Genomic DNA, 26,436 nt, shown 5'->3' with positions numbered 1-26,436 from the left:
TCATCCAAACTCATCATTTAAAAGTCAATTCTACCAGCAAACATAAGAAAACAACTCCAAATTTGCATTTGATTACTTTGCCTCACATGTGAATAAAATGCAACTTTGCTATCAGTTTTTGAAATGCAAAGTAAGCCTTTCCGAGCTGGTGTGGTGAAAATATTATTTCTTTCTGAATACGCCCTTAATTAAATGGATGCCTATATTTGTTACTCTTTGTATTTGGGGTAGGTTAGAGGGTAGTCGTAATAAATAAAACGTAATTTACACATAAAAGGAAATTTATTTAAACCTAAGTAGGTACTAAGTAGGTACATAATAATGATTGGGTTGACTTTTTTTTACAAAATCAGTCTTTATCACAAAAAAAAAAACATTTGGAAATGCAATTGAGTATGAAAATACTGACACGACTAAAACGCGGCCATAGAAATTTAGCTTTCTTATTGGCTCTGCCACGTAGAAGGCTAAATTTTATGACGAAAGATCACATAAGGGAATTACTTCTGATCGCCGTTGGCCTGTGGGGACTGATCCTTGATTTCCTTTCTAACCGGTCCAGTCTGGCTGATGGGGACGCTCCTCTCGTTCTTCAAAGCTGGAGCCACGCGGGGAGCGATGACGGACAGGACGCCGTCGGACGATAGCCTCGACTCCACCGTCTCAGGGTTGCAGCCTTCAGGAAGCGCGTACCGTCTTGTGAACTGGCGGGAGATGTAGCCATGCTCGTCCTTCTTTTCCTCGTGTTTGCCCTCGATGACGACGAACCCGTCGGCTGTCTTGACGGTAATCTCTTCAGGCGCGAAGTGTTGCACGTCGAGGTTTACTTGGAACTTCTCCTTGTCAGACTTGATGGTGGAGCCGACGTCTCGCGCTGCGGCGGCCAGCTGCCTCCAGGGACGGTAGTAATCTCTGGATAGCATTGGAGATACGGCCGCGGTGAGTAAGTCGTCAGGAGTCAAAGCGAGCCCGAAGTCCTGTTCCATCAGGCGGTGGGGATGGTCCAAGCCCATGATGAAAGGTAGCAGAGACATTTTTGCGTTGGCTAGCTTAGATTTCTTCCGCTTCAAATAAGATCGCAGTGCGTTGCACCGAATGTTTACAGTTGCGTTGCTTTCTTTCGAATAACATGCCGGTTCGCCGGCCGGCGCGCTTATATACAATCGAGAGAGACATCTAGCGGCGAGTAGAAATTTCGAGAACAAAGGCGGAGCGTGTGGCAATGTGTGTGTGGGGCACAGCTGTTTATTGATCCGTTTGAGTGGGACATGGGACTTTCGAGGTGATTCGAGTACATTCTTTGTTTGTCTAGACGAGTAATGGATGTATTGTATTGTTTCAATATGTACTTAGTTCGTAATATTATGAGAGCTGGCGAGGAAGATACTTTATTTAGATTTTGTACTTAATTTAAATTAATTAAACGCGATTTTTTTGCGAAAAAAGGGTTCCGATAATCCTCTCTTCCTTTTTAGGGTTCCGTACCCAAAGGGTAAAACGGGACCCTATTACTAAGACTCCGCTGTCCGTCCGTCCGTCCGTCCGTCCGTCTGTCACCAGGCTGTATCTCGTGATCTGTGATAGCTAGACAGCTGAAATTTTCACAGATGATGTATTTCCGTTGCCGCTATAACAACAAATACTAAAAACAGAATAAAATAAAGACTTAAGTGGGGCTCTGGGACTTAAGGACTTGGATGGGTGACCGTTTTTATAGATAATGGTACGGAACCCTTCGTGTGCGAGTCGGACTCGCACTTGGCCAATTTTTTTTAAGTTTGTTAAAATAAAAGTCTAAGTAAGTCGACTTATTAGACTGAATAATTTGTTTGGTAAGCTCTTTAATTGCAATTAAGTATGGAATCTAGAATAGCGCCATCCATAATTACTTATTATGGTCAATCCTATTTCACAAATCATTGTTCTTACTAAATAGATCCCTGCTATATTTTGAATAATAAAAAAGTCTAAAAACGAATTCTCTAGAATAGCGCCATCTACAATTATTATAACCTGTTTCATCACATTTTATACATAAATCATTGTTTTTAAAACATATTTGTGCCTATGCTTGTAACACCCTGTATACTGTAGGTACTTACCTACAAAAATTTGGGACTTAGAATGCAAAGTGTATGATTTTTTTATACGGTGAGTTTGTGTTCTTATTATTTCCTATGTAGATTTCATCCTGATTATTATATACTAAAATACTGCAACAATTCCAAATTGGTAAAATGGTGGTAAAATGACCGAACACATGACGGTTTAAAGAACAGCTGACCGTTATTTCCTTTTGCCTATTATATCCATTCATTCAAGTTTCATTCATCTTTTGCATCATGCATTGTTGTATTAATGTAGGGGCTTGGCAGGGACCGGATAACATCATGGCCTGTGATTCTTTAGAAATCGCGAAATTTAGAATTTTCGATTCACAAACCTCATTAGCCTTCACTTCGTAAGTCGCATAAAAATACCTATATATACTTAGTTAAAAATACCCTTACTTAACCTACGCACCTACCCTGTACAGCCCTGTACGATAACAAACAATTCATCAATTTTCACTATCTACATTTGATCTAGATAACGTATTGCTTAATCATAATTTTTACGCTATCGCTATTCATTATCATCTATTTTGCTCTGGAGTAGTCTAGCGACCTTGAGATAGGTCACGAACCCTAGAACACATCGATCGATAAGAACTTGCTAGAATGGAATGGAAGGTTCTTGATTTTCGCAAACTTCAATTGCGTGCTACTCGACTCCAGGGGACAGAAACCGAGGCATTTATTAAAGATACCAACATCTTTAATAAATGCCTCGGTTTTATTTACAACTTTTTATGACTTTTATTACAAAATGTTGCCTAGCCCTGCTCTACATCTAGCTCGAATCCGCTACTCGACACTAGATGGCGGTATAAATAAAAACCTCATAATACACTGCAATGAAAATGGGCTATTTATATTCAATATTAAACACCATTTAATCCATGTTTTGAAATAAATAAAAAAATAACAAAACTAAAATAACACCTATGAACACAGTTTTGGCTGAGATAATTTTGGTCATGGTCATAAAAAAAAGTAGTAAGCCGTCACCACACCAGCACTGTCAAAATCATCATGTCAATCGAATGGTCAAATCACTTAAAACTTAAAAAATGATCAATTTGTGTATAAACATAGACCTCTAGTGCCTCTAGGTCCTTTAGAATCAAGAATAATATAAAAAACGTCTTTTGTAGTTAATGTTATAATGGTGAATTATTGCTGCGTACAAGGATGTGGTCGTAACAGCAAACAAAACAAACATTTGAACTATTATAGTTTGCCGAAAGAAAAACGACGGTATTGTATCAATTTTATACTTGTAATATCACTCTTTTAAATTGTTGGCATGTAAAAATGCCTTTAGCAAATCTCTTTTTTTGTCCGTGTATGAATTTAATTATTTAAAACTTGAGAAGCATGCTTTCTGCAGGTGTTGACAACATGTACTTTATCATTATGTTTAATAATCAATATTTCGCCGCTATACTTACTCAACCTCGTATCTGCAACACTCATTTGATGACAAAAACACCCGTATTCCGAATGAAAGAAAAGCGACATTTCCATCAAATGATTGTTGCAGATATGAGAGAAGTATAGCGACGATTTATGATGTCTTTATGATTAATTTTGAGGTTTTTGTTCATATCTCATCACCCACTGTTGGTCACAGACCTCTCACAACCTCACGAGATGGTTTTAGTAAATTCTCTAACCGAAAAATTAATTATAACCCACAGGCAAGTGCAGTGGCTGCAAGCGGCAGGGCGCACAGACTTGCTAGAAAAGGACAAAGTGCTGGTTTCGCACCGGTTCTGCTCGCGACACTTCCCTCCCTCGTCAATAAAAAACAAGCATCTTTGTGACACTGCTGTGCCCTCGCTCTGTCTACCTGGGACTACTGAAAAAGGTATTAATCTTGATTTATAAAGTGAAAATTATATATTATGTTGAATAAACAAGCTACCAGTTCTCAAAGCTGTCCAACCATCTGAGCAGGGCAGGGCCCTATAGCCTGGAAAAGCTCATTATTACTGCCCGCATGGCAAGGAAGCGTAGGGGTGGACGTATGGCCACCCATTGGGCGGACAGAATAATGTCAGAGACAAATGCCACATTGCAGGTTAGCATGCACTGGGCCCAAGACGGCTTGGAGAGCACTGGTGAAAAGTGTCCACATTCATCACGTCCCTTAGCCATGAGGATACAACAAGAAAAGAGAAGTTCTCAAAGTATCCGACCAAACAATTATTTGTTTTAATATCAAACTGGTCCCAACGGCCCTGCCAAGCCAGCCTGCAAAATGGAAGTCCCGTTTTACCCTTTGGGTACGGAACCCTAAAAAGAGAAAGAAAATGAAACTTGTAAAAAAAAATATCCCTATTAATCACACATACTGAATGAATAAAATTACCGCCTTATGTAAAAAAACAGATTTCACCTATTTTTGATTGTTCTACATATTTATTCCAGATAGTGAGGTCCACGAACACAAAGGCATTGTGTGTGATAGCTGCGGGCTGGCTGTCTCCGGGTTCCGGTACAAATGCGTCTCCTGCGCGGACTACGATCTGTGCCAGAAATGCGAGATGAGGGAGACGCATCCCGATCATTATATGCTGAGGATGCCCAAGCCTTTGAAACATGTAAGATTTAAGGGTCATTCCATAATAAACGCTACCAAGGGTTCAAAAATGAAAATTAGTTTAAGAAGTCAACACTAACCTATTTCCATAGAAAACATACCAAACCTTCATGTCAGAAAAAAAAACCGAAAAAAAAAGCAATTTTTACATGTTTTTCATGTACTTGATCGCAACGTTTAAATGATAGGCGTAAAACTAATTTTATACAGCGATATTGGCAAGACTAATTAAAAAGAAAGTAACTGTAAACTGTTACAAATTTCCCGCAGTTATTTCAGGTAAAATATCGTAATTTTATAATTTGTCTTTAAAAATATTAAAAAGCATGGATTAATCGGTTTTTAGAAGAGTATTCTAGACTGTGGTCTCAAAGTAACACCCGAAACGAAAAAGAGATAAAAGTATGTGTAACTTTTCCCGTAATTAACTATAGCCAAACATGTTTTGCCAAAGAAAGGCTATGATGTGAACCTATACAAATGTGTAATAGTTGTTGTTTTAGCGTCTGCTTTAGTCGTATGTTTTAAAGTTTGAAGTTGTGTAACGCCCGAAACGTGTTGATCGTCCGCCTGTCCGTCCCCGGCTTTTCTCCGTGATGGTTAGTGCTAGAAAGCTGCAATTTGTCATGGATACATAAATCAATCATGGCGACAAAGTAGTAACACAAAAATTACAAAAAAAATTTTTTTTCGGTTTGCTCCTGTACAAAATATTTTTAATTTTTTTGCGACTTTAATCCTGTGACGTGGGGTGTCGTTGGATAGATCATTCAAAATGAATAGGTGTCACCATCGACCATTTTTTGATTAAGTGAATATTTTCGGTAATATTCGCATCGAAAGAAAAATAATTATGATATTTTCGAGAAACAGTTTTTATTGTTAAGATTAATGTATTTTATAATAATTCAGCATTTATTACTTATGTTTTTAATAGAATTTATTAAAAAGACAATAATTTCAATAAAATGAGCCATAATTTCGTATAAATCTGTCTTAATTTCGTACTCGTAACACCCGAAACGAACCATGAGTAACACCCGAAACAGGTAATTTATTTTATTAAAATTAATTGAAAAGTGATACTAAGTGTTACTTCGGTGTTTCAGTAGACTATACTAACTATTATTACTTGACATAAATAAAACTGGAGGTTACTTGACAAAATTCGCTAAATTATGCATTTTGGTACTGATGGTCAGAAGGTATAGGCCAATTCCCGTAACGCCCGAAACAGCTACTTTTTAGTGATTCTCTCGTTATTGCTCTTATACTTTAATTATGTGTGTACAGGAAAAGAAAATATTATCAAAGTAGTAGATGAATCAATAGTCATAACCTCCTAGTTCCTGTTACAATATCGAATAAAACCTTATTTTAAGAGTTCAAGTGTAACACCCGAAACGGTGGAATGACCCTTAAGTTAAACAATCATACATTTAAAGAGTTAAACTTCAACCTAAAAGCGACAGTTCGCGGCGAGACAGAGACAGGCGACAGAGACGCGAGAGGTCTCTGTCTCCTCGCGAACTGTCGCTTATGTGTTGGCTATGGTCAAGTGATGGTCGCGGTCTCCGGTCGCGGTCTTCTGTCTCGGTCGCTTGTCTCTGTCGCGGCGCGAACCTCCACCTTAAAGTTTAATCATGTGAAGACCATGAGTGTGAGCGTGACGGCGCAATGCATGTTTCACACCAGAGCGGCGTGCGGATCCGTATACAATGTGAATACTGCCAATACTGCTTTAGCTTTTTGCGTATGTCAACTTACTTTTTTTTATAACTTCTGAACTTAAAATTGGAATTATGTGAGTGCTCTCGTTAGCATAAAAATATAATGAATTAATGAAAGTATAATACATTTTATGTATAGAGTTATTAAATACATATAGCGCCACTCAGTTAAGAAAGTAAATTATCATACCATCCGTCATAATTATTCCTAGGAAAGCCAGAACCAGAACTAGTTTAGCAATCTTCATGTGCCTTAGGAAAAGTGCTCCTCTCTAAATATGCTATTCTCAACCAAAAGGGTACTTATTATCGGTTGTCAATAAGGCGTTACTTCCATATAGCTTCAGTTTGAAATCAAACTTATCGACAACCGACAATGTGGTACCTTTTGGTTGAACACGTCACAAATAATAGGCATCTTACTTTATTCTACATATGCTTCCAGAAATTGGCGGACGATCTGATCGGCAAGTGGCGTCAGTTCTTCTCAGCGAAGCATGCCACGCCCGAGTCAGACAGCGACGATGAGCCCATCACCAAATACAGGTAACACCAGGCGTGGTTCACTCCGCGATTTAGTCGCTTTCCAACAGGTAGCTACAATTTTAAAGTAAAAAAGCTAATTAAATTTAACATTTTTCTACAATGATCTTCTATTTATTATGTGTAATCATTGTAATCAAATATACTGTCTGTCCTTCGGGGCCCCCTGAGGATGGGGGCCCTGGGCACGGGCCCCATGTGCCCTTATGGTAAAGACTGGGTACTAGATAGCTATAAGTGCTATAACTTAGGAACATTATCTATGAAAAAAATAAGTTTAAAAACTAAAACCCGACTACTGCAAATCGCGCTCTAAAAAGTATGAAACAAGATAAAATTCTTATCTGAAATTATCATACAATGATTTCGTTACTATACTCGTAACTATTTAAAGCCACTTTATATAACTTTACTGCTGAAGTAAGTCCTCTGCAGCGCCGTATATATCGGGCTACGCCCGACTCATTAAGTATGAGGGCGCCGGCTTTGTTCCGCGTGCAAAGTGCCATGTACGTTAGGCTACGCCCGACTCTTTTAGTATAAGGCGCCCGGATTTGGACCGCGTGCAACGCGCCACGTCCGTCGGGCTACGCCCGACTCTTTTAGTATGAGGGCGCCGAAGGCGCCCGTTAATGTTTTATCGGGTGCATCAGGTGCATGCAAGCAAAGCCGGGTGCAAAAGCTAACAATATGTATATATTTGAAATGTGCTAATTTAGTCCTTTCAAATGATATACAACACGTCATGATTACATATTTTAATTTTTTTGGTTCGTGACTTTAGGACCTCTAGAGGGCACCGTGTTAATTTTTTTGTACCTATAACCAGCGGACGATTAAGACGATTCGAATGACATGTCGTTTGTCAAATTATAATGAGTACTTTAGTAGTTATGAGGGAACAGATGAACATACATACATACATACCCACATACATACCGGTCAAAATCATAACCCTCCTTTTGCGTTGCCGTAGTCGGGTAAAAAGGGACCTTATTGTCGATGGCGCTTACGCCGCACAGCGTCGCGCGGCATCGTATATATATCGGAGCAGGATAATAACGGCGTAAGCGCCATCGACAATAAGGTCCCTTTTCATAGATACCGTCACATATTTGTGTTAATATTACATATGGTTGCCCTCACCGGGTTTCCTACCCAGGACATCCAGCTTATTTAGGGTCACCAGCGAGCGTTAAAATTAATAATGTAAAGTATTTTAAGTATTTTGACATCTAGGTTTTCCCAAGACACTATAGGTACAATCAGCACCAGAAGTTGCTAAGCGGACGAGGTGTTCATAATTACCTTGACACGCTCTTATTCTCTTAACAATAAAGTCGCGTCAAGATCATTTTGAACACCTCATCCGCTTAGCAACTTCTGCTGCTTACTGTACATAAAATGATAAATAAGATTTAGAACATTTAAAACCACAGGAATCACAGCAGCGTCGACCTAACTGAAGAAGTGAAACGAGCGATTCGAGCCGAAGTGGCACGAGTGTCGAAACTGCCCGAGCCAGAGGATCCGCAGCTTAAGAGGAAAACGGCCACCGAGCGGCGCCCGATTAAGAGGATACGGATGGACGGCACGATAGGTACTATAAATGGTCTCCGTTTCAGTTTCGGCAAAAATGCCTTCGTGTGTCTAACCGGATGTTCTCTACTCTACTTAGATCGGATTTTTGAGAATTTTTTTGAACAAGTCCTATTAATTAGTTATATATTTTTTTTGTCGATTATGTTCTTGGATTTTTTTTTAAATGGCTTTTTGCTATGGCTACAAAACTATGAGGATTCGCGAGGTATGCAACTCACGAAGCCACTATTTATTTATTACTGTACGTTGGTACTGTACTGGTCTTAGAGGATATAACCAAACGGAGTAGTCAATAGTCATTAACAGGCGTTCACCTCTGTCGAAAATAGGCGGCCAATATTCACATTGTATGGAATGAAGTTTATCTAACATGGGTATTTTTACGTTACCTATACATTTGACGTGCCCCTCCCCCGCAAAAATCAGCAGACTGTTTTGTACCGAAAATTACAGACAAGGCGTCTCCGTTTGGTTATCGTCGGGTGACAAGCAAAAGTCACTAACTAACACCGTTGAAATTATTGGACAATAAACCGTGTTACAAGTGTAATAAAGTGCATTGTTACTTTAATTGTTTGATAGTACTTAGGGGCTGTCCATAAATTACGTCATCGATTTTTGACCCCCCCCCCCCTATAATCATCCAAAAATCATGCTTCAAATGACCCCATTTCCTCCTACTTCATGCTACCGTCATCCGATGTCCAGACCCCCCCCCCCCCCTAATTTGAAATGACGTAATTTATGAATAGCCCCTTAGTGACTTGCTTGTCACCCGACGTTATACCCTGTAACTAAGGTACTGGTATTTTTTGTACACTGTGTTGTTCTTTCACTGAAAATGATCTGCTGGCAGATTGAACAGTAATAGTCGCCATCAGATATATAGGAACGGCCAAGGTGCTCACAAATATCGGAACAAACCTCTATTGTTAAGGCGCTAGAGCGGTTTATTCATGAATATGACTTCAATATATTAAATTCAGTTAAGTCCCGAGCTCCTTTAAAAAGAACAAATTAAAATCGAATTTCGAACTATAATGGAATAAAAGAAGGTTCCAAATTCAAAACTGCAAAAATGACTCTGGGGACAGATTTTTGGATTTCGATCGCTCGATTTCGTCACTCGAAAATCGGTGGAAAACGGCGAAATGCTGATAAATACGAGAAATACGGGCGATAGAAATTTGGAATCTAGTGGTATTGACCACTCGATTTCTATTCTATTAGTAGAATTTAAATGCCTAGTAGTGGAGATATTATTGAACGAAATACACGAAAACGAACGGTCGAAATTCAAAAATCGGCCCCCTGGGTCTTAGGAGGCTACTTTAATTTCCAGGGTATGATGACGAGGACAGGAGCGTCCCGGAGGTGGTGTTCGCCGACGTCAACGAGGATAATCAGCTGCTGGAAGTCAAGCACGAAGTCACTGTAGAAGGTACACTCCACGTTACATACACACATACATACATACATATAGTCTAATCGATATTATTAGATTCACACCAAATATGTTTTGAAGTAAAAAATAATGCAAAATTTCCGCCCTGTGGCGAGATCTCACGACTCCGGGATAACCAGGGGCCCGTTTCTCAAAAGCTTGTAACTTTTAATACAAGCCGATTTCACTTTTTAGGGTTCCGTACCCAAAGGGTAAAACGGGACCCTATTACCAAAATACATATGTCTTTGCTATTACTAAGACTCCGCTGTCCGCCTGTCCGTCCGTCCGTCTGTCACCAGGCTGTACAGTTTAAATTTTCACAGATGATGTATTTCTGTTGCCGCTATAAGGGGCTGTCCACAAATTACGTCATCGATTTTTGATCCCCCCCCCCCTAAAATCATCCAAAAATCATGCTTCGAATGACCCCGTTTCCTCCTACGTCATGCTACCATCATCCGATGTCCAGACCCCCCCCCCTAATTTGAAATGACGTAATTTATGAATAGCCCCTTAACAACAAATACTAAAAACAGAATAAAATAAAGATTGAAGTGGGGCTCCCATGTACAACAAACGTGATTTTTGACCGAAGTTAAGCAACGTCGGGCGGGGTCAGTACTTGGATGGGTGACCGTTTTTTTTGCCGTTTTTTGCATTATGGTACGGAACGTGCGCGAGTCCGACTCGCACTTGCCCGGTTGTTTGACAGCTTTTGTCAGAAAGGGACTTCCACTTGTATTACAAGTCACAAGCTAAGTTAAATCAGTGTGAAGTTACAAGCTTTTGAGAAACGGGCCCCTGTTTTTGACATACAAGTCGTACCAACTGCTACATATGTAGTGCATAATTGTTTTCCATCGTATTTTCTCGGAAACGTTCGTATTTGTCATGCTACTTCAGTCAACCTCGGTACTTATTGTAGCGAGACTGACTGAAATAGCAAGACACGTTCGTACGTTTCCGTGAAAATACGATGGAAAATAATTATGTCTCTACGGAGACATGCCCATTGTTGCCGGTTCTTTTCCTTATTACGGGAAGGATTGTGGTTTTAGCAGTCTGTGTAGTACAGTCGCCACCAGACATATCGGAGCGCCAAGGTTTTCATAAACATCTGAGCAAAAAAAAAACAAAAAAAAAACATATTTGTTAAATTTTATTTATTCATAGCTTAAGTCTAAATGTCCTAAAAGGCGTAGGGATGTGACGACCCCATCGCCCGCTGGTTTTACCAGTGCAATCAGTCAACGCAGGGCAGCTTGTGGCGAGCTGTTGGGGATTAGCGACCTCACGTACCCGAGTGCTCCTGGGGAGTTCTGTTACCCGCAAGGAGGGTGGGTGGGACAGGATTCTCTGCCTCTGGCTTGCCTTAGCCGGCCGGCCAGAGTGGAGTCGTTAGAGCTATAAGCTCCAGGGGTGGAAGTGAAATATGCATAAGACGCGAGTTGGCACAGTGGCTGTTAACAGCCACTGGGTAGAAAGCGGCGCACACCTCTCGACACCCCTGAGCCGCTCACACCGGTGTTGCCCTTGAGCCATCCTAGATGTCGCTTTTTGTGGGGGCCCATCTTGTGAGGGCGAGTCACCGTCTGCCGGAAATAAAATTGCATACCGTTTTATTAGGCAGGCGTCCGGTTTTTTACCCCATAGCTCAATTCTTAGTCCATCGCTTTCACCCAATAACCTAGTTCATTTTAGATTCCATCAACTCTCAAAAGCTATTAAAGACATGAACAAACACATGGAATCGCTACATGCAAAATTAAATTTATTGGAAGGAACGATACAAACCAATCTAGATAAAATTTGTGATACTGAACGGCAGCAAGAGGTACATTTGGTGTATAAAGACCCCTCCATACATTTGGACTCACCAATCGTACATGGGGAAGAAAATAGACGCAAGCCTAAACGAGCGGCGAAAAAGAAGAAGATACACGAGCAGTCTAAGAACACTACGCCTCTTCCTACTGTGAATACTACTACGCAACAGCTATCAAAGCCGAGCATGGTCAGGGACAGCATGCTGACATTTCCGCCTCCACCTACAACTGCGGCAGTTGCGGCACCATTATCTGCTCTAAAACCTTCGTGCAGAGATGACTACAATGCGACTACCGAATTGACAGGCAGACGTTCAGGAGATATTCAGCCTACTGTGTCGTCTGCGTTGGGTGTGACGAGAGGAACAGCCGCTGCTGGTACTACTGTGAACACCACGCAACAGCTATCAAAGCCGAGCATGGGCAGGGACAGCATGCCGCCATTTCTACCTCCACCTACAACTGCGGCACCATTATCTGGTCTAAATTGTAACTCGCCTCCGTGCAGTGCCTCCGCTTACGTTCGTGATCGTAATGGTGCCGAAGGAGAGTCCGGGGGTGGCAGCCATTCTGGCAGCGACGACCGTGGGCACAGATGTAGCAGCAGAGTCAACGGGCGCACAGTGGACCGAGCAGGCGCCGAAGGTGGCGTATGCCGTGGCACGGCTCCGCCCGGCACAACTGTCTTATCCGCCGCGGAGCGTCTACAACAACTGCATCTGTGCTACGTCCAGGAGGGTACTACAGCGGAGCAAGTGCGGGAGCATCTGAACACTATCTGTAAAAGTGATCTGTGTACGGTTGAATCTCTTAAGCCCCGTGGGAACTATTCATCATTTAAACTTGGAGTGCCCTCTAAGTTCTCTGAGCTAGTGCTGTCAGCTAACAACTGGGCCCAAGGAATATGTGTTAAATATTGGCGACAGAACTTTCGTTCGGGCCGGGGGAAAAGCCGCGTCAGCGGCGCGCCCCCGGCATAAAAAACTTTTATGTTATTACCAAAATGTTCGGGGATTGCGATCTAAGACTGACATGTTTGTTAAAAATGTTACCATTTGTAAGTTTGACATCATTGGCCTTACTGAAACGTTCTTGACAAGCTCCGTGCGCGACGGTGAGCTCTTCCCCAGTGGGTGGCGTGTGGCGCGACGAGACCGCGCTGGCGACGCTGGCTGGGGCGGGGTGCTGCTGGCCGCACGCGAGCGCTACTCAATGCGTGTCCTTCATGACATTGATGGGCTTACCGCAGATATGGAGTTGTTATTTGCAACAATTACTTATAAGGATTTGAAATTTTTATGTTGTGTCGTATATCTACCTCCAAGCTATAATGCTGAGCAGTATACGAATGTCTTGACATGTATTGAAAATACCGTATGTACCTATCCTGACTTATGTTTCATATTGTTTGGCGATTTTAATCTAAATTCATGTTCGTCTAATGTAAAAACTGACTTTGATATTTTTTGTGACTTCTGTAAATTGACTCAGTATAATAATGTTTTTAACGAACACGGGGGCATGTTAGATCTCGTGCTGAGTGATTTAGATGAGAAACGGCTGTCGGTATATGCCTGTTCTGATGAAATGCTAGTCCCGATGGACGCTTACCACCCACCCCTTGCGATTTTGGTGACATTTCCATGCGGCCTGCCTCCGCCGTCTGTGCCGCCGCGCCCGCGCGCCACTTCCTGCCCTGACTGGAACTGGCGTAAGGCCAACTTCGAAAAGCTTTATTCGGCCCTGATCGCTATTGATTGGACCGATCTCCTAGCAGCTACTGACGTCGACTGCGCTACTGAAATCCTGTATGCCAAACTTTACTCATGCATTAATCAATTTGTTCCTCTAAAAAGCCGCTCTAATAACCATTCTAAATACGTATACCCAAAATGGTTCACAGGGGAAATTATCCGTAATATTAAATTAAAATACTTTCACTTGAAACGCTTTAGGCAGGAGGGCAAAGACTTCAACAGACATATGTTCAAATATTATAGATCGCAAGTGAAATATTTGATTGATGAAGCGTATAAACTTTACATTCAAAATCTACAATGCAGTATTGTTAACTGTCCGGGAAGGTTCTGGGATTATGTTAAAGACAAAAAAAGGGAACGACAACACAGTAATGAATCATTCTATGTCGATGGAAATGTGGTAAGTGGACAGGGCGCTGCGGATGCCTTCGCTAATTATTTCAGCTCAGTATTTCAGCAGGATAGGCCGAGCCTGGACGCGGCGGCCGCGGCGCGTGGGGCATACATTTCTGGTGACTCCAGGTCAGTTTCCATTCCCTTCGTCTCTGAATCTGATTTTGGGGCGGCTATTCGCAACCTTAAACCCCGCTCTTCAGGCGGGCCGGATGGTATCCCAGTATTTCTGGCCAAAGATTGTGCTGATATTTTGATTACACCTCTGTTGCACATATATAATCTCTCACTCAATCACTCCGCCTATCCAAATCGCTGGAAAACTTCTAGGGTGACACCGGTTCCTAAGGATGGTAACAATACAGATATTGCCTCTTTTAGGCCTATAGCTGTTCTTCCTGTGTTTGGTAAAATATTTGAAATCATGCTTAACCGCCAAATAACTCTACAGGTGGCTAATCGCTTGCATCCCAGTCAGCACGGCTTCCGTAAGTCGCGATCTACAGTCACGAATCTAGTTGCCCTCGCTGACTATGTCTGCAAGGAGATGGATGAAGGGCACCAGGTCGATGCTGCATATTTCGACTTCAGAAAGGCATTCGACCTGGTCGACAACGACGTCTTGCTGAGCAAGCTGGCGCTAGCGGGCTTCACACCAAAGCTATTAGATTTCTTTGCTAATTACATGAGTGGCAGGCAGCAGTACGTCAGGGTGGGCGGCTTCGAGTCTAATGACTACTATACGCTGTCTGGTGTGAGTCAGGGCAGTACCCTGGGGCCTACTCTTTTTCTCCTTATGATAAATGACTTACCGGACACAATCAGAGCTGCTAAATGTCTTCTTTTCGCTGATGACCTGAAGCTGTTCCTAGGCATTCGTAGTATTAGCGACAGCGCAGAGTTGCAAGCTGATATTGATGCTGCTGCCAGGTGGAGTGAGAGAAATCGACTTCCCTTTAACGTAAAAAAGTGTAAGGCGATAACTTTCTCGCGTAAACGTTCTGCTCTTCAAACTGGGTACAGCTTAGCGGATTCCTCCTTGGAGAAAGTTAGCGAAATTCGAGACCTGGGTTTAATATTAGATAGTAAATTTGACTTCCATTCGCATATCAATAGTATTTGCAAGCAGGCCAGTAAAACCTTAGGATTTGTAATGAGAATATCCAAGCAATTTCACGTTGGAGTGGCTAAGGTTCTCTATAACGCATACGTGCGCAGTAAGTTGGAATATGGTGCGGTTGTCTGGGATCCATATGAGGACAAGTATTCCCTAATGCTTGAAAAAATACAACGAAAATTTGCACGTTGGTTGTATAAAAAAGCCTATGGATATTACCCTTACCTCTACCCTTCCATCTTTGTCTCGGGGATGGTTGGGCTAGACACGCTCGCATTGAGGCGGAAGTTGTTGCTCCTGGTGCACTATCTCTCAATCATTCACCACCAAGTTGATAGCCCTGAGGTGTTAGAGAAGATAGGGTTGTTGGTTCCTAGGAGGATACCGCGGGATGTGGACGGGGCGGTCGCGCCGCGTCGCCGGCCGTGTGTGTTGCTGCGGCCGTCCGCTCGCACATGTTACGCGAGGCACGCACCTACCACGCGTGCTTTATCATTTCTACATATTATGCTCACTCAACACGTTGACGCTGACATGTTCGCCGATCGTTTAGCAAACTTGTGCAAAACTGCTAGACAATTTTTAAATTTTCATACTGCATGACATTGTATATGTGTGTATTGTAATCTGTTTTGACATTTAATTCATATAATTTTTAATTTGTTTGACATTTTTATGCGCATGTATTTATATTTTTGTATGTTTTTAATTGTTACTATTTTGACAATGTATATGTTAGCGTGTAAGTGATTTGGTCTGTAACTGTAAGCTTACATTGTGTTCAATAAATAAAATAAATAAAATAAAAAATAGTCCTTACACCCTGGCGGGTGCTGCCTCTGCGTGCGTCCCATGACACGGGCAAGGGCAGCCTCCGCTCGGTGTACCCCTTACATTTCATTAAAGTGTCAAAAGGGCCTCTACGTGTTGGCTTCGGCTCCGCGCACGCCTCCCAAAGGTCCGGAACACCATTGTTCCATGATGGGAAAGACATACATAATAATGTACCTATATTGTATGTCCTAAGATACTGGAGCAAGCTGTGGTTACCTATAATTGGACAAACGTCTACCTTTAATGTTATGTAAGCTACTGATAATTTTTTCATGATGTATTTGTCTGTTGGTGATCCTAAATAGTTAAAAAAAAATAAAAAAATAAAGTGTCTATTTAATTATCAAGATGTTAAAGTGCATGTTCAGATATTTTTGAGCACCGTAATATATGGCGACTGTACCTACGTACGTTTGTGTCGTGTGATTTAGCGTAGCTGGGCATTTTCCCTTAAAAGTGTACCATTTACTTTTTTTCGAAAATCTATCAACTTTTGGGTTATTTCTACTCAGAATCACGAGGACTATCGATTTAACCTTTTGATATTGTCCTATAATATTTATTTATTTATTTGCCGCGCCACGGGAGTAAAATTTAGTTTTGTGAATAAATAATGCCAACCTAAAAGTGGGGTGTTTTTCAGTAGATTTTCATCAAAAAACGATCGACGTCAAATGCCGTCTTTGGTGTCGTCGTCTCGATTTTGCGTTGACGTCAATTGCCGCCTGTGTCGTTCAAAAGGTTTAAAAGAAAAAAAAATGTGTCCCAAAAATAATGTCAGTTTTGTAACGCATTTTCATTTTATTTACATTTTATAGGGACCGTTACAAAACTGACACCCAAAATTTGTATGAAAAACTGGGGACACTTTTTTTCTTTGTCTCATTCAATAGTACTCGTGATTCTGAGTCTAACTAAATAACCCAAAAGTTGATGGTTTTTCGAAAAAAAGTGAATGGAGAAAGTGAAAGTAGATGGTGAAGTGTGAAAGTGAAGTGATTTTTTTCTGAAAACCCCCAGCTTCAAAACTTTCTTTTTTCAGAATGGAAGAAGATGGTGCATGTGAAAATAAGTGACGACCTGACGGAGCTGATGATAGAAGTACCTCAACAGAATGCGGGGCACACGAGTTATACAAATACAGGGTGAAATTTTATTATGAGTTTATAGGGACCGTGCGCGTTGCAGGGTCTGCCATCTTGTGGCCTGAATCGGAAACATATATGCACATGTACATTGCCAAAGCAAGTGCTACCATCTACCGTTCTCGTCGGTACGTTTCCTTGTGCATAGTAGGTTCTGCCATCTTGTGGGCTACATCGGAAGCATTAACGACACATTTACGCCTCGCGCCAAAAATCTGACGGCTCCTATGCTGCCCCCTATAGTTCATGCACGGGGCCTATACAAACACATGGTGAAATTTTAACCACAAGCCTTTTTCATACATTCCGGCTGCGGCGATGCCGCTGATTTCTATGGGACAGTCAATTTTCGCGAGTTCGTCATTGGTCCCATAATAAAAGTTGTTCAGTATGACCTATAAAGTCAATACCCAGAGTATGGCTGGTAGTTAAAATTTCACCCTGTATTTGAGATAGAGGCTTCTTTTTTTATGACGTATATAAGAAAACTGAGCTAAAATGACTGTTTATGGTTAAATGTAAAATATATGTACCTAAATATTTAAACTAAGTGGAAAATAAATGTATTGTAAATTACATGTATTCCAATTTTCTCTCCCTTGTAAGTAAAAAAATCAAACACAGCAAGTCTAAATAATGGTATATTTTCAAAAATATTGTTACATGACCTGCATTATATATTTACAAAAATAAAAACACAATAAAATTAATATTTCCAGTTTTACAACCGCCAAAGGTACAAAAATTAAATAAAAACATACAATATCCAAGGGCGATATAAGACTTAGCATATATTTACATCCGAAGCATACATAATTATATATTTTTTGTATTTGTGTGTCTTCTAATATGTGTAGCAACATTTGGTGTGAGAAATAGAGTGTTCACTGTTATGGCACTGATTTAGCTTAAATATCAATATTCTTAACCTTTTAACCGCCGTAGACTGATATTTAAGACATACAAAATCGGGCTCATATCGCCGCGGTCTGATAAATACAACAAAACTTCGTATTCGTACCGACAGCGACACGAGCACGTTAGAAGAAAAATTCTATGGCGGTTAAAAGGTTAATAAAATATGAGTACTTAAAGGATGTAATTGAGTATAATATTTACTACACATATTATAAGACTAATTTTAACATAGTCCGTTCCTTTCACAGGTCGTAATATTTATTTCATTTAGGCAACGTTTTTAATTGAACACACTTCTATAAAAATAAAATGTCATATTTTGCCGTTCGACCTTCGGTATTCAGATAAAAACATATCCGTTTTTTTAAAGAATTAACGAACGAGTTCAATCAAATAATCAGCATTAAAAATTCTAAGTGCCCAAAGTGCTTTATAAGGCAGAGGGAATATATTTCCCACCTGATTTTGATCTTTATTTCCAAGTGATACGAGTTCAATTTAGCATAATTTACACCCTTATGCCTTATAAAGCGTTAAAAATTACCTTATCTTAACACACACTACGGTCCATTTTCCTATGAAGCAGACTTACCTCAAACGACGTATGAGTTGCCATCATCAGGTACTTATATATGGACAAGGGTTTCAAAGTGTACGTTTATTTCCAAATTTAACTAGCTAATTTAATAAATTTTATTTAATGACCGACATAACTAGCTAGTAGTGTGTTCAGTTAAAAAACAGCTTACACGTATAAAAGCGCGTCTACTAGAAGCGGTCTGAGCTTGAATTGTTCAATTATCGTTAAAATTAAAATTTTGCGCCCCTACAGGGGCTTGTCACCGTTGTGGTGGGGCGAGTCAAGTGGACCAATAGGCTTCAAATTTAGACTTGTATACATATTGACAATGTCTATACAAAATCCCGATCCTCAAATATTCACACTATTCCCTGGCGTCTATTTCAGCAATTTGACAATTGTTCTTAGTGATACCGATTTCTCGCAAGGGGCTATACATAAATTACGTCATGTCAAATTAGGGGGCGGGGGTCTGGAAATCGGATGATGGTAGCATGACGTAGGAGGAAACAGGGTCACATGAAGCTTGATTTTTGGATAATTTTAGGGGGGGGGGGGGGGTCAAAAATAGATGACGTAATTTATGGACAGCCCCCAAGCTTATGATATGATAAATTTATTTTCAGCTAAAAAATATGTCTTAAATTTAAGGAGGTCTTTAGCTGCATGATCGAATGTTACAAAAAAACATTTCCAAAATTATGACAGCCAAGAAGTATTTTTTAGTCAGTCCAGAGTAGATGAGCCCAGCTACGTTGCTTAAGCCTTTGTAAGGCAGAGGGAAAATATTTCCCACATAATTTTACTTTATTTCAAAGTGATAGGGTTCAATTTTGCATGATTTCTGACACCCTTATGCCTAATAAAGGGTTAAGTCCGTTGTAAAATAATCTGGCAACACCATAACCATCACATTTTCATAGAAGATTGATGTTTATGGTGACGTTGCAATAATTTTAACATAGCTAGATTCAAACGTTAAAGGAACATTGCACTATTCAACTCGCCCCACCTCGCCGTTAGTCTCCGATTTGTACTAACCTAACTTACACTAGAGTTGTTTTTATAAAAAAGTCATAACATTCCTACGTGTTACATCGTTACAAAAAGCTATACCTCAGTCGCGGGGCTCGAGCATTCCCAATCTTAATACTGAACACATTCAAGAGATCGTATGTGTGTTTGTAGGCCGTTTAGTAAATCGAAATCATATAGGTACATAATAGTGTTGGCAAAAACTTTTTTTAGATTCCAGATTGGTGGGGGGCTCGCTTCTCACTGAAGCCATTTGGGATCAGCTAAAAGAATGAAGGTTCAATATAATAATGTGTTTTTGGCCCAATCTAGAGTTCCTTTTAATTAATTCAAGAATCAGTCGACTGTACACCAAGTTTTTCAAAAGCAATGATTTTCTTTAATTAAATAATTAAACCTTAAAATTTGTTGTCAATCTCGCATTATATAAACTCTACGACTAAAAAGACTGAAGACTTTTAAACAAGCCTATTGCAATAATTGAGTTGAACCCATTAATTTTAAACTCCTAACCTTAAGGGGCCCACTGATTAACAGTCCGCCGGACGGTATCGCCCTGTCAGTTGTTCGGAAATGTCATAGTTTTGTTCCAACTGTCAGGCCGATACCGTCCGGCGGACTGTTAATCAGTGGGCCTCTTTAGACTAGTTCTAGCCAACACTACCTAATAGTATTTATAGCAATAAAAGAGTCTGGTCATAATAACTATAATAAGGAATAGTTCACATTGACATTAAAAAAATCGAGCGGGTCTTATAACTAATAGTAGGTGAGGGATAAATAACTCAATATTAGCCTCGTTGTTCAGCCTTAACCTACAGTGGAATGCCGCAAGCCCTCTACAGGAAGTTATCGGTTGGATGTGAACTACGCTTGCATTCAAAAGCGATACCCTCAAGACAACGTGGACATTTTAGAAACGACGGGTAAATTAATTAACCTATTGAACGCCAGATGGCGAAGCAATATGACGTGCCCCGGACGCCAGGCGATCGCGATTATTACGGATTCCCGCGTAAGTCCCTATTGCATTGGCGAAGCTGACGGCTGTAGCCGTCGTTGGCGTCCTTGGCAAGACTTTCAGATGACGGCCACAGCCGTCTGCGGCGGTCAAAAGGTTAAGTAAATACAAATTTCCAACTAGTCCCAGATTATACTGGGTATCAGAATGATAAAATATAATCTTGGCCGGTTTTTGGTAAAACTAGGCGTCTACAAATACCACAAAATATAAGTGTGGAGGTCTTTAATGACAAAATTAATAGAATCCTATTACCTGTTTTTACCTAATATTTATTAGAACACCAAACTAATTTCCTTATGTAATCGCAGTTTCGAATGCAAACAGTAATATATATTTCACTATAATTTCGTTAAGGATAGAAAAAAGACTTTTTGTTTAAAATTATTTTTACGGAATATTTTTACTTAAATTATATTGCTTTCCGATAAAAAAAAGTATACTTTTGTTGTTATAGTGAAATAGTGTGCAGTATCAGTATGATATCACATCCACCGATATTATTTGGTAAAAAATATTAACATAGTGTATATTTTTTTAGCCCATACAAAATCTAATTACGTCGCTTATTCTACATAAAAATACAGACAGTCATTACATGTCACAAGACAAAACGAGTCTTGTATAAGTGTAAAAAAATACGTAAAAATCATAAATATAAATAGTTCAAAATTGTTGCATGGATAAGGATTGTGCACACCGGGCCGATGCGAGAACACTTTACTTTTCTATATTAAATGCTATTTAATTTTAGGTTGAGTATTTTCATTTATTTACATTACCAATATTTCCATATATTTTCTTCTACCATACCGGTGTAACATGAGGAAACCGAATAATTTTAACAGCGTATTCCTGATCATATTTAGAGACAAAAATGCCCTATAAACTTTTTTGAAATTCGCTTAGTTTCAGAGATAATATTAATAAAAAAAAAAAACAAGTTTTTATTGTTACATAGTGTAAAAGGCCTTTTTGATGATGATGTTGCTGCTATGGGACGTAGTCTAAATATCCTTATTGATAGATGTCAAAAAGTGACAAGTAACACTTTGCAAAAAGTAGGTTTTACGAAAAAAAAAATGTAAAAATCAATTTTAAGTGACAAGTTTACCAATAACATTTATTTTTTATGTACAAATACATTCAAAAAAATTAAAAAACTAAATAATAAATTTTTTTTTTGGCGAAATTGAGTTAAACTCATATTAAAATTTTTCCTTCTTTTGTCCTCAGAAGTGCGTGGTTAAAATTATTCGGTTTCCTCATGTTACACCGGTAGTTTTGAGAGACAGTATGCACGCACCTTTATTTTTGTGCTTGGGGTACTTTGCAAAGACGGCCTTAATTCTGAAATGTACGGTTTTTAGAAAACCTTTCACATTTTAATCCGATAAGTACAGTCATTTCAAAAATATTAAACTATTCTGGATATGACTGTACTCGAGTTAACTTAAAATGATAAAAATGCTATCATATGATACCAAAATAAATATTTTAAATTTACTTTATCTCTCGGCATTACTCCTACTTACTCTTTGGACACGATCGTTTCCGGTATGTTACAATACCGGAAACTATACAAAAGCCTAATATTAAAGTGACAGATCTACTATAGTTTGATAAAATGATTAATATAATTATATGTGCGTTCGAATAATGAAATAAATATTTTTTCAAGCTACCAAGCTACAAATTATGGGAAAATATCCATTTTATGGACGTTTTTTTAAATAAAGAATTTGTTTATTTTCGATGGTCAAAATATAAACTCTGTCAAACATGTAATTTTGGTACAAACTTTAGTATGATCATTACTTACTAGATGATATTGTGATTATTTACAACAGTTCTTTATCCTTACCACGAGTATGACACTATTTCTGCCCTCCTAAGCCGAATAGCGCTATCTCAAAAACAAATGATTTTGAAAATGGAATTCTTAGTAATAGAAACTAAAGTATAAGTTAGCAATGAATTTTCTTTTGAGATGGCGCTCTTTGGCTTAGCAGGGCAGATATTCCCTCTTACTTTCTATACATCTCGCTCGTACTAATGCTCACGATATGCATAGAAAGTAAGTTACGCACTTGCTAGCGAATATGTCAGTGTCAAACTCGTGGTAAGTTTACTTATGGGCACGTTAGGTCTCCATCAGCATTCTCCAGCAAACGGAAACCGGGCAGTGGGTCCAAAACTTTCAAGATTTAATTATAGACAGAGAGGGACAGATGATACTAAATAAAAAATTGAAAAAGTTGTTCGAACGCACGGGACCAGGTATCTATTGTAGACTAAAGAAATGAAGGCTGTACGCCAACTGTGTGTAATGACCTGTACAAAAACTGAACATACAGTCGGCATCGCCATCAGATATATAGGAGCGGCCGAGGTGCTCAAAAATATCTTAACGTCCTGACAATAGAGGCGTGTTCAGATATTTGTGAGCGCCTCAGCCGCTCGGATATATCGGATGGCGACTGTACCAAGGTCATGTGGGGAAAGTGAAACATAGTTTATTTTACTCGGGGCAAGAGTATCAGTATGAGGATTCCCAATAAGTGTTACTCTTGCCCCAATGTTTCTCTTACCCCATCTGCCCTCATAATATCATGGTAATTCTAACCAAAAATAAATTATTCCTTTTCAAAATTGTTAACTATCATGTCAAAATTCAGTAAGAAAAGCAGTTTTTTTTTTCATAACCTATCTAATAACTACGTTATAAACATATGTGACGTTTTCAACTAAAAGGTACATTGTCGGTTGTCGATAAGGTTGATTTCAAATAGAATCTTTATGGACCTTTATCTTTGACGACCGACAATAAGTACCCTTTTGGTTGAAAATGGCACATATCCTGAGATACAAAAACCTAGTGATCACTGATTTGTACATAGATTAAACGTAATAAAAATAGAAATAAACATGGTTTCTAAAATAAAGTTAAATTCGTGAGCAAAAGGCAAATGCGAACGTCACAGGGAACGACGAATAAGCACCTAAAAACAAGCGAGATTATTGCAATTTATACATATAAAAGACTTTCTTAAATATTGTATACTTTGCGGGTATATTTAACCCTTTACCAGGTACATTTCTAAAATGACAATCGAATGTCAGTATTGCTCATCGAAAATAGAACACATGTTTGAAGTGCCGTATGTGGGAAATATATATCCCTTAGTGCTAAGGGATATATCTTATGTGGGAAATATATATCCCTTAGTGCTAAGGGATATATATTTCCCACATAAGTGTGTATATATCCCTTAGTACTAAGGGATATATATTTCCCACATACGGCACTTCAAACACGTGTTCTAATCGGTAAAGGTATTACCAGGGTAAAGGGTTAAAAGAGAATGGATCAATCCACATTTTAAAATCACAATCTGACTTACAAATAGACATAGCAACACTATCCGTCAAAAATACATATTAATACGACTTTCAGTGTTGCCATGTTAATACTTGGTTCACCTTTTGTTAGTCAAATTTTTTACGCATTAGAAGCGTAGATATTTTTACAACCGAATGAACATAATACAAAAACGCACTGAGGCTATGTTTCCTTCTCGCTCACTCGTTCACGCGCTCACTAGTGCCGTCTCACATAACAATCAACATATCGTCGTTGCGCTTACCAAATCTGATATGTGCGAGATTTTAATCAAATGAATTGATACCTTATACGTTTAGTTACTAGGTAACTATTTGTCAATCAAAAATCGACCACATATCAGCTTTGGAAAGAGCAACGACGATATACGCTCGAGTATACCACAGATACAATATCGTAGGACAAACACAACGGTGTATCCGTTACAAAAGTTTGAGCGTCGCTGCCCACATGGGGTGTGCAGGTAAAATTGAGCCTACCGTGCAGGGGATAAAGTCCATTATTGCGCTAAAGGCGTGGGGAAGAAAGTTTAACTGTCTTCTAGTAGGTTGTGCAGCTCCGCATAGTTGAGTATGGCACGGTGGAGGAATTCGTATTGTAACTGTAAATGAAAGTTTCAAAGATATAATATAATACCTACACTTGAATAGCATTTTTTGGGCAGTTTAAATTTAAAGGAATCGCGGTCTTAGGGTGGTATAGGCCTGTTGCAAGTAACAAAGAATCACGGAAATAATGGTTTCAAAGAAACATATATGTTAATATGATTCTAAAAAATGGCCCAATCTCAGTATAAACTGAAGGATTATTAATATATTCAATAAAATAAAACTGCAAAATTCTCCAATCGGCCATTATTATTGAAACGCCAATCAGAAGCGTTCCAAACAGTGACGTCATCAATCCATAACATATTTCTTAGAGCAACATAGACAACCTCATTGACCGAAATCCATACGTTCTCACCAAAGAGTTCGAAGGTGCAAAAAAAATGTTATTTCGCCACTAAACATTTATTACGTCCAAAAAATATTATTACACGATATAAAGGAGGTATCTATTTGTTATTATCTAAATAAAATGCTAAATAATACGATATTTCACCAACAAACTTTTTTAATTATTTGGCTGAATGCAACTATCATTGCCATGTTGGCTGTCGTAACTAGAAAAAATGAAAAATTAAAAAGTAAAACCTTTTCACTCAAAATTTACATGTATCTAAATAATTCATCTTAAATTGCAACCGTGTGAGAGTTTTTGTGTAAAATGAGTTATTGTGATACATTTTTGTAATGATTTATCATCCCTAATCGTAATATATGGTGCTGAATTAACAATATCATTCGGATTCATAATTCGTAAATGTCGTGCGAGGCGTTTTCGCGCGAGTTTTAAACTAGCTATAATAAAATGCAATTATTTATGTTAAATCTTATGAGTATAGCTGAAATATTGTGTTTTTCGGAACCAATACAAGAACCGACAATAATAAAAGGGATTTCAAAATTTGTCATCAGGCCTATTCCACCTGTCCAGTTTCTTGGCCGATGTGCATTGCCTCTCACTCTCGCATTAAAGCAAAATGTGAGATGCAATACACACTGGACAGATGGAATACCTTAGAGGCGTAGTAATATATTACTATTGCAACTTGATATTTTTTTTTTTTATTTTTTTTTTTTACCTATACCTTCTAGTCCGGTTTCCTCACGATGTTTTCCTTCACCGAAAAGCGACTGGTGAATATCAAATGATATTTCGTACATAAGCTTCGAAAAACTCATTGGTACGAGCCGGGGTTTGACCCCGTGACCTCCGGATTGAAAGTCGCACGCTCTTACCGCTAGGCCACCAGCGTTTATAATATGATGTGGTAGTATATGTATATAACTTGGTATTAAACAGCGTGTTTCTTACATCGTCCAGTGTCGTATTCTCACTTTCTTTGGACATATTACACGTCGAGATGATACATCTGTGGAACGACTTGTAGTGCAGGGAAAAGTCGAAGGCACAAGGCGCGGTAGGTCACCAATGCGTTGGTCAGACCTAGTCAAAAGTGCATTCAATGAACCACTCCATGAATGTATAAGAAGGGCTACATTACGGGAGGAATGGCGACGGATTGTGAAGCTTGCCACCAGCCCTGATATGACGACCACGACCACTCTGACAAGAGTGTGACGACAAAGAAGAAGAGTATGTGATACTTACGAAAGTATTGATGGTGCCGGCGCGCTGTGAGCGCACTTTGCGCGCGGTGGCGGCCACGTCCACTCGCCGCTCGTTGCGCAGCTGCGCGATCAGAATGCACAGCGCCGCGAACAGCGCCGACCGTTCTGTGCCGTATCTGGAAAATAAAAAAAATTGGT

The 26,436-nt window shown here is 39.4% G+C and overlaps 4 protein-coding genes across 4 annotated transcripts in view; 1 reads left to right on the top strand and 3 right to left on the bottom strand.

The window, feature by feature from the left end:
* Positions 1 to 263: 263 nt before the first annotated feature.
* LOC134801574 (protein lethal(2)essential for life-like) lies at positions 264 to 1,145 on the bottom strand. The gene has a single exon (XM_063774186.1). The coding sequence runs from the start codon at positions 1,032 to 1,034 to the stop codon at positions 501 to 503; it is 534 nt and encodes a 177-aa protein (XP_063630256.1). The 5' UTR covers positions 1,035 to 1,145; the 3' UTR covers positions 264 to 500.
* A 2,008-nt stretch (positions 1,146 to 3,153) lies between these two features.
* Positions 3,154 to 17,680, top strand: LOC134801492 (uncharacterized). The gene is made up of 7 exons (XM_063774102.1): positions 3,154 to 3,359; positions 3,803 to 3,972; positions 4,536 to 4,708; positions 6,883 to 6,983; positions 8,420 to 8,580; positions 9,925 to 10,023; positions 17,002 to 17,680. The coding sequence occupies exons 1-7, from the start codon at positions 3,268 to 3,270 to the stop codon at positions 17,106 to 17,108; spliced, it is 903 nt and encodes a 300-aa protein (XP_063630172.1). The 5' UTR covers positions 3,154 to 3,267; the 3' UTR covers positions 17,109 to 17,680.
* LOC134801485 (uncharacterized) overlaps positions 14,621 to 26,436 on the bottom strand; it is a 234,132-nt gene continuing 222,316 nt past the window's right edge. Inside the window, exon 2 of the mRNA XM_063774093.1 lies at positions 14,621 to 16,043. The gene's annotated coding sequence lies outside the window, so the exon portion shown is untranslated. The remainder of the gene's footprint in view (positions 16,044 to 26,436) is intronic.
* LOC134801515 (tyrosine-protein phosphatase 69D) overlaps positions 24,482 to 26,436 on the bottom strand; it is a 46,200-nt gene continuing 44,245 nt past the window's right edge. The window contains exons 26-27 of the mRNA XM_063774126.1: positions 26,279 to 26,414; positions 24,482 to 24,662 (exon numbers count right to left, since the gene is read on the bottom strand). Of these exons, the coding sequence (XP_063630196.1) occupies positions 24,591 to 24,662; positions 26,279 to 26,414 (208 nt within the window). The 3' untranslated portion in view covers positions 24,482 to 24,590. The remainder of the gene's footprint in view (positions 24,663 to 26,278; positions 26,415 to 26,436) is intronic.

Source organism: Cydia splendana, chromosome 22, assembly GCF_910591565.1.
Source record: "Cydia splendana chromosome 22, ilCydSple1.2, whole genome shotgun sequence".
NCBI lineage: Eukaryota > Metazoa > Arthropoda > Insecta > Lepidoptera > Tortricidae > Cydia > Cydia splendana.
Note: the sequence above shows the minus strand (reverse complement) of the source record. Positions and strands in the feature narration are given on the sequence as shown.

Bases quoted from the DNA above. Each gene is read 5' to 3' on its own strand.
- LOC134801574 (XM_063774186.1), bottom strand. From the start codon at position 1,034: ATGTCTCTGCTACCTTTCATCATGGGCTTGGACCATCCCCACCGCCTG.
- LOC134801492 (XM_063774102.1), top strand. From the start codon at position 3,268: ATGGTGAATTATTGCTGCGTACAAGGATGTGGTCGTAACAGCAAACAA. The intron at 6,984-8,419 runs GTAACACCAGGC...TTAAAACCACAG, and splicing joins GAGCCCATCACCAAATACAG to GAATCACAGCAGCGTCGACC. The intron at 8,581-9,924 runs GTACTATAAATG...TTTAATTTCCAG, and splicing joins ACGGATGGACGGCACGATAG to GGTATGATGACGAGGACAGG.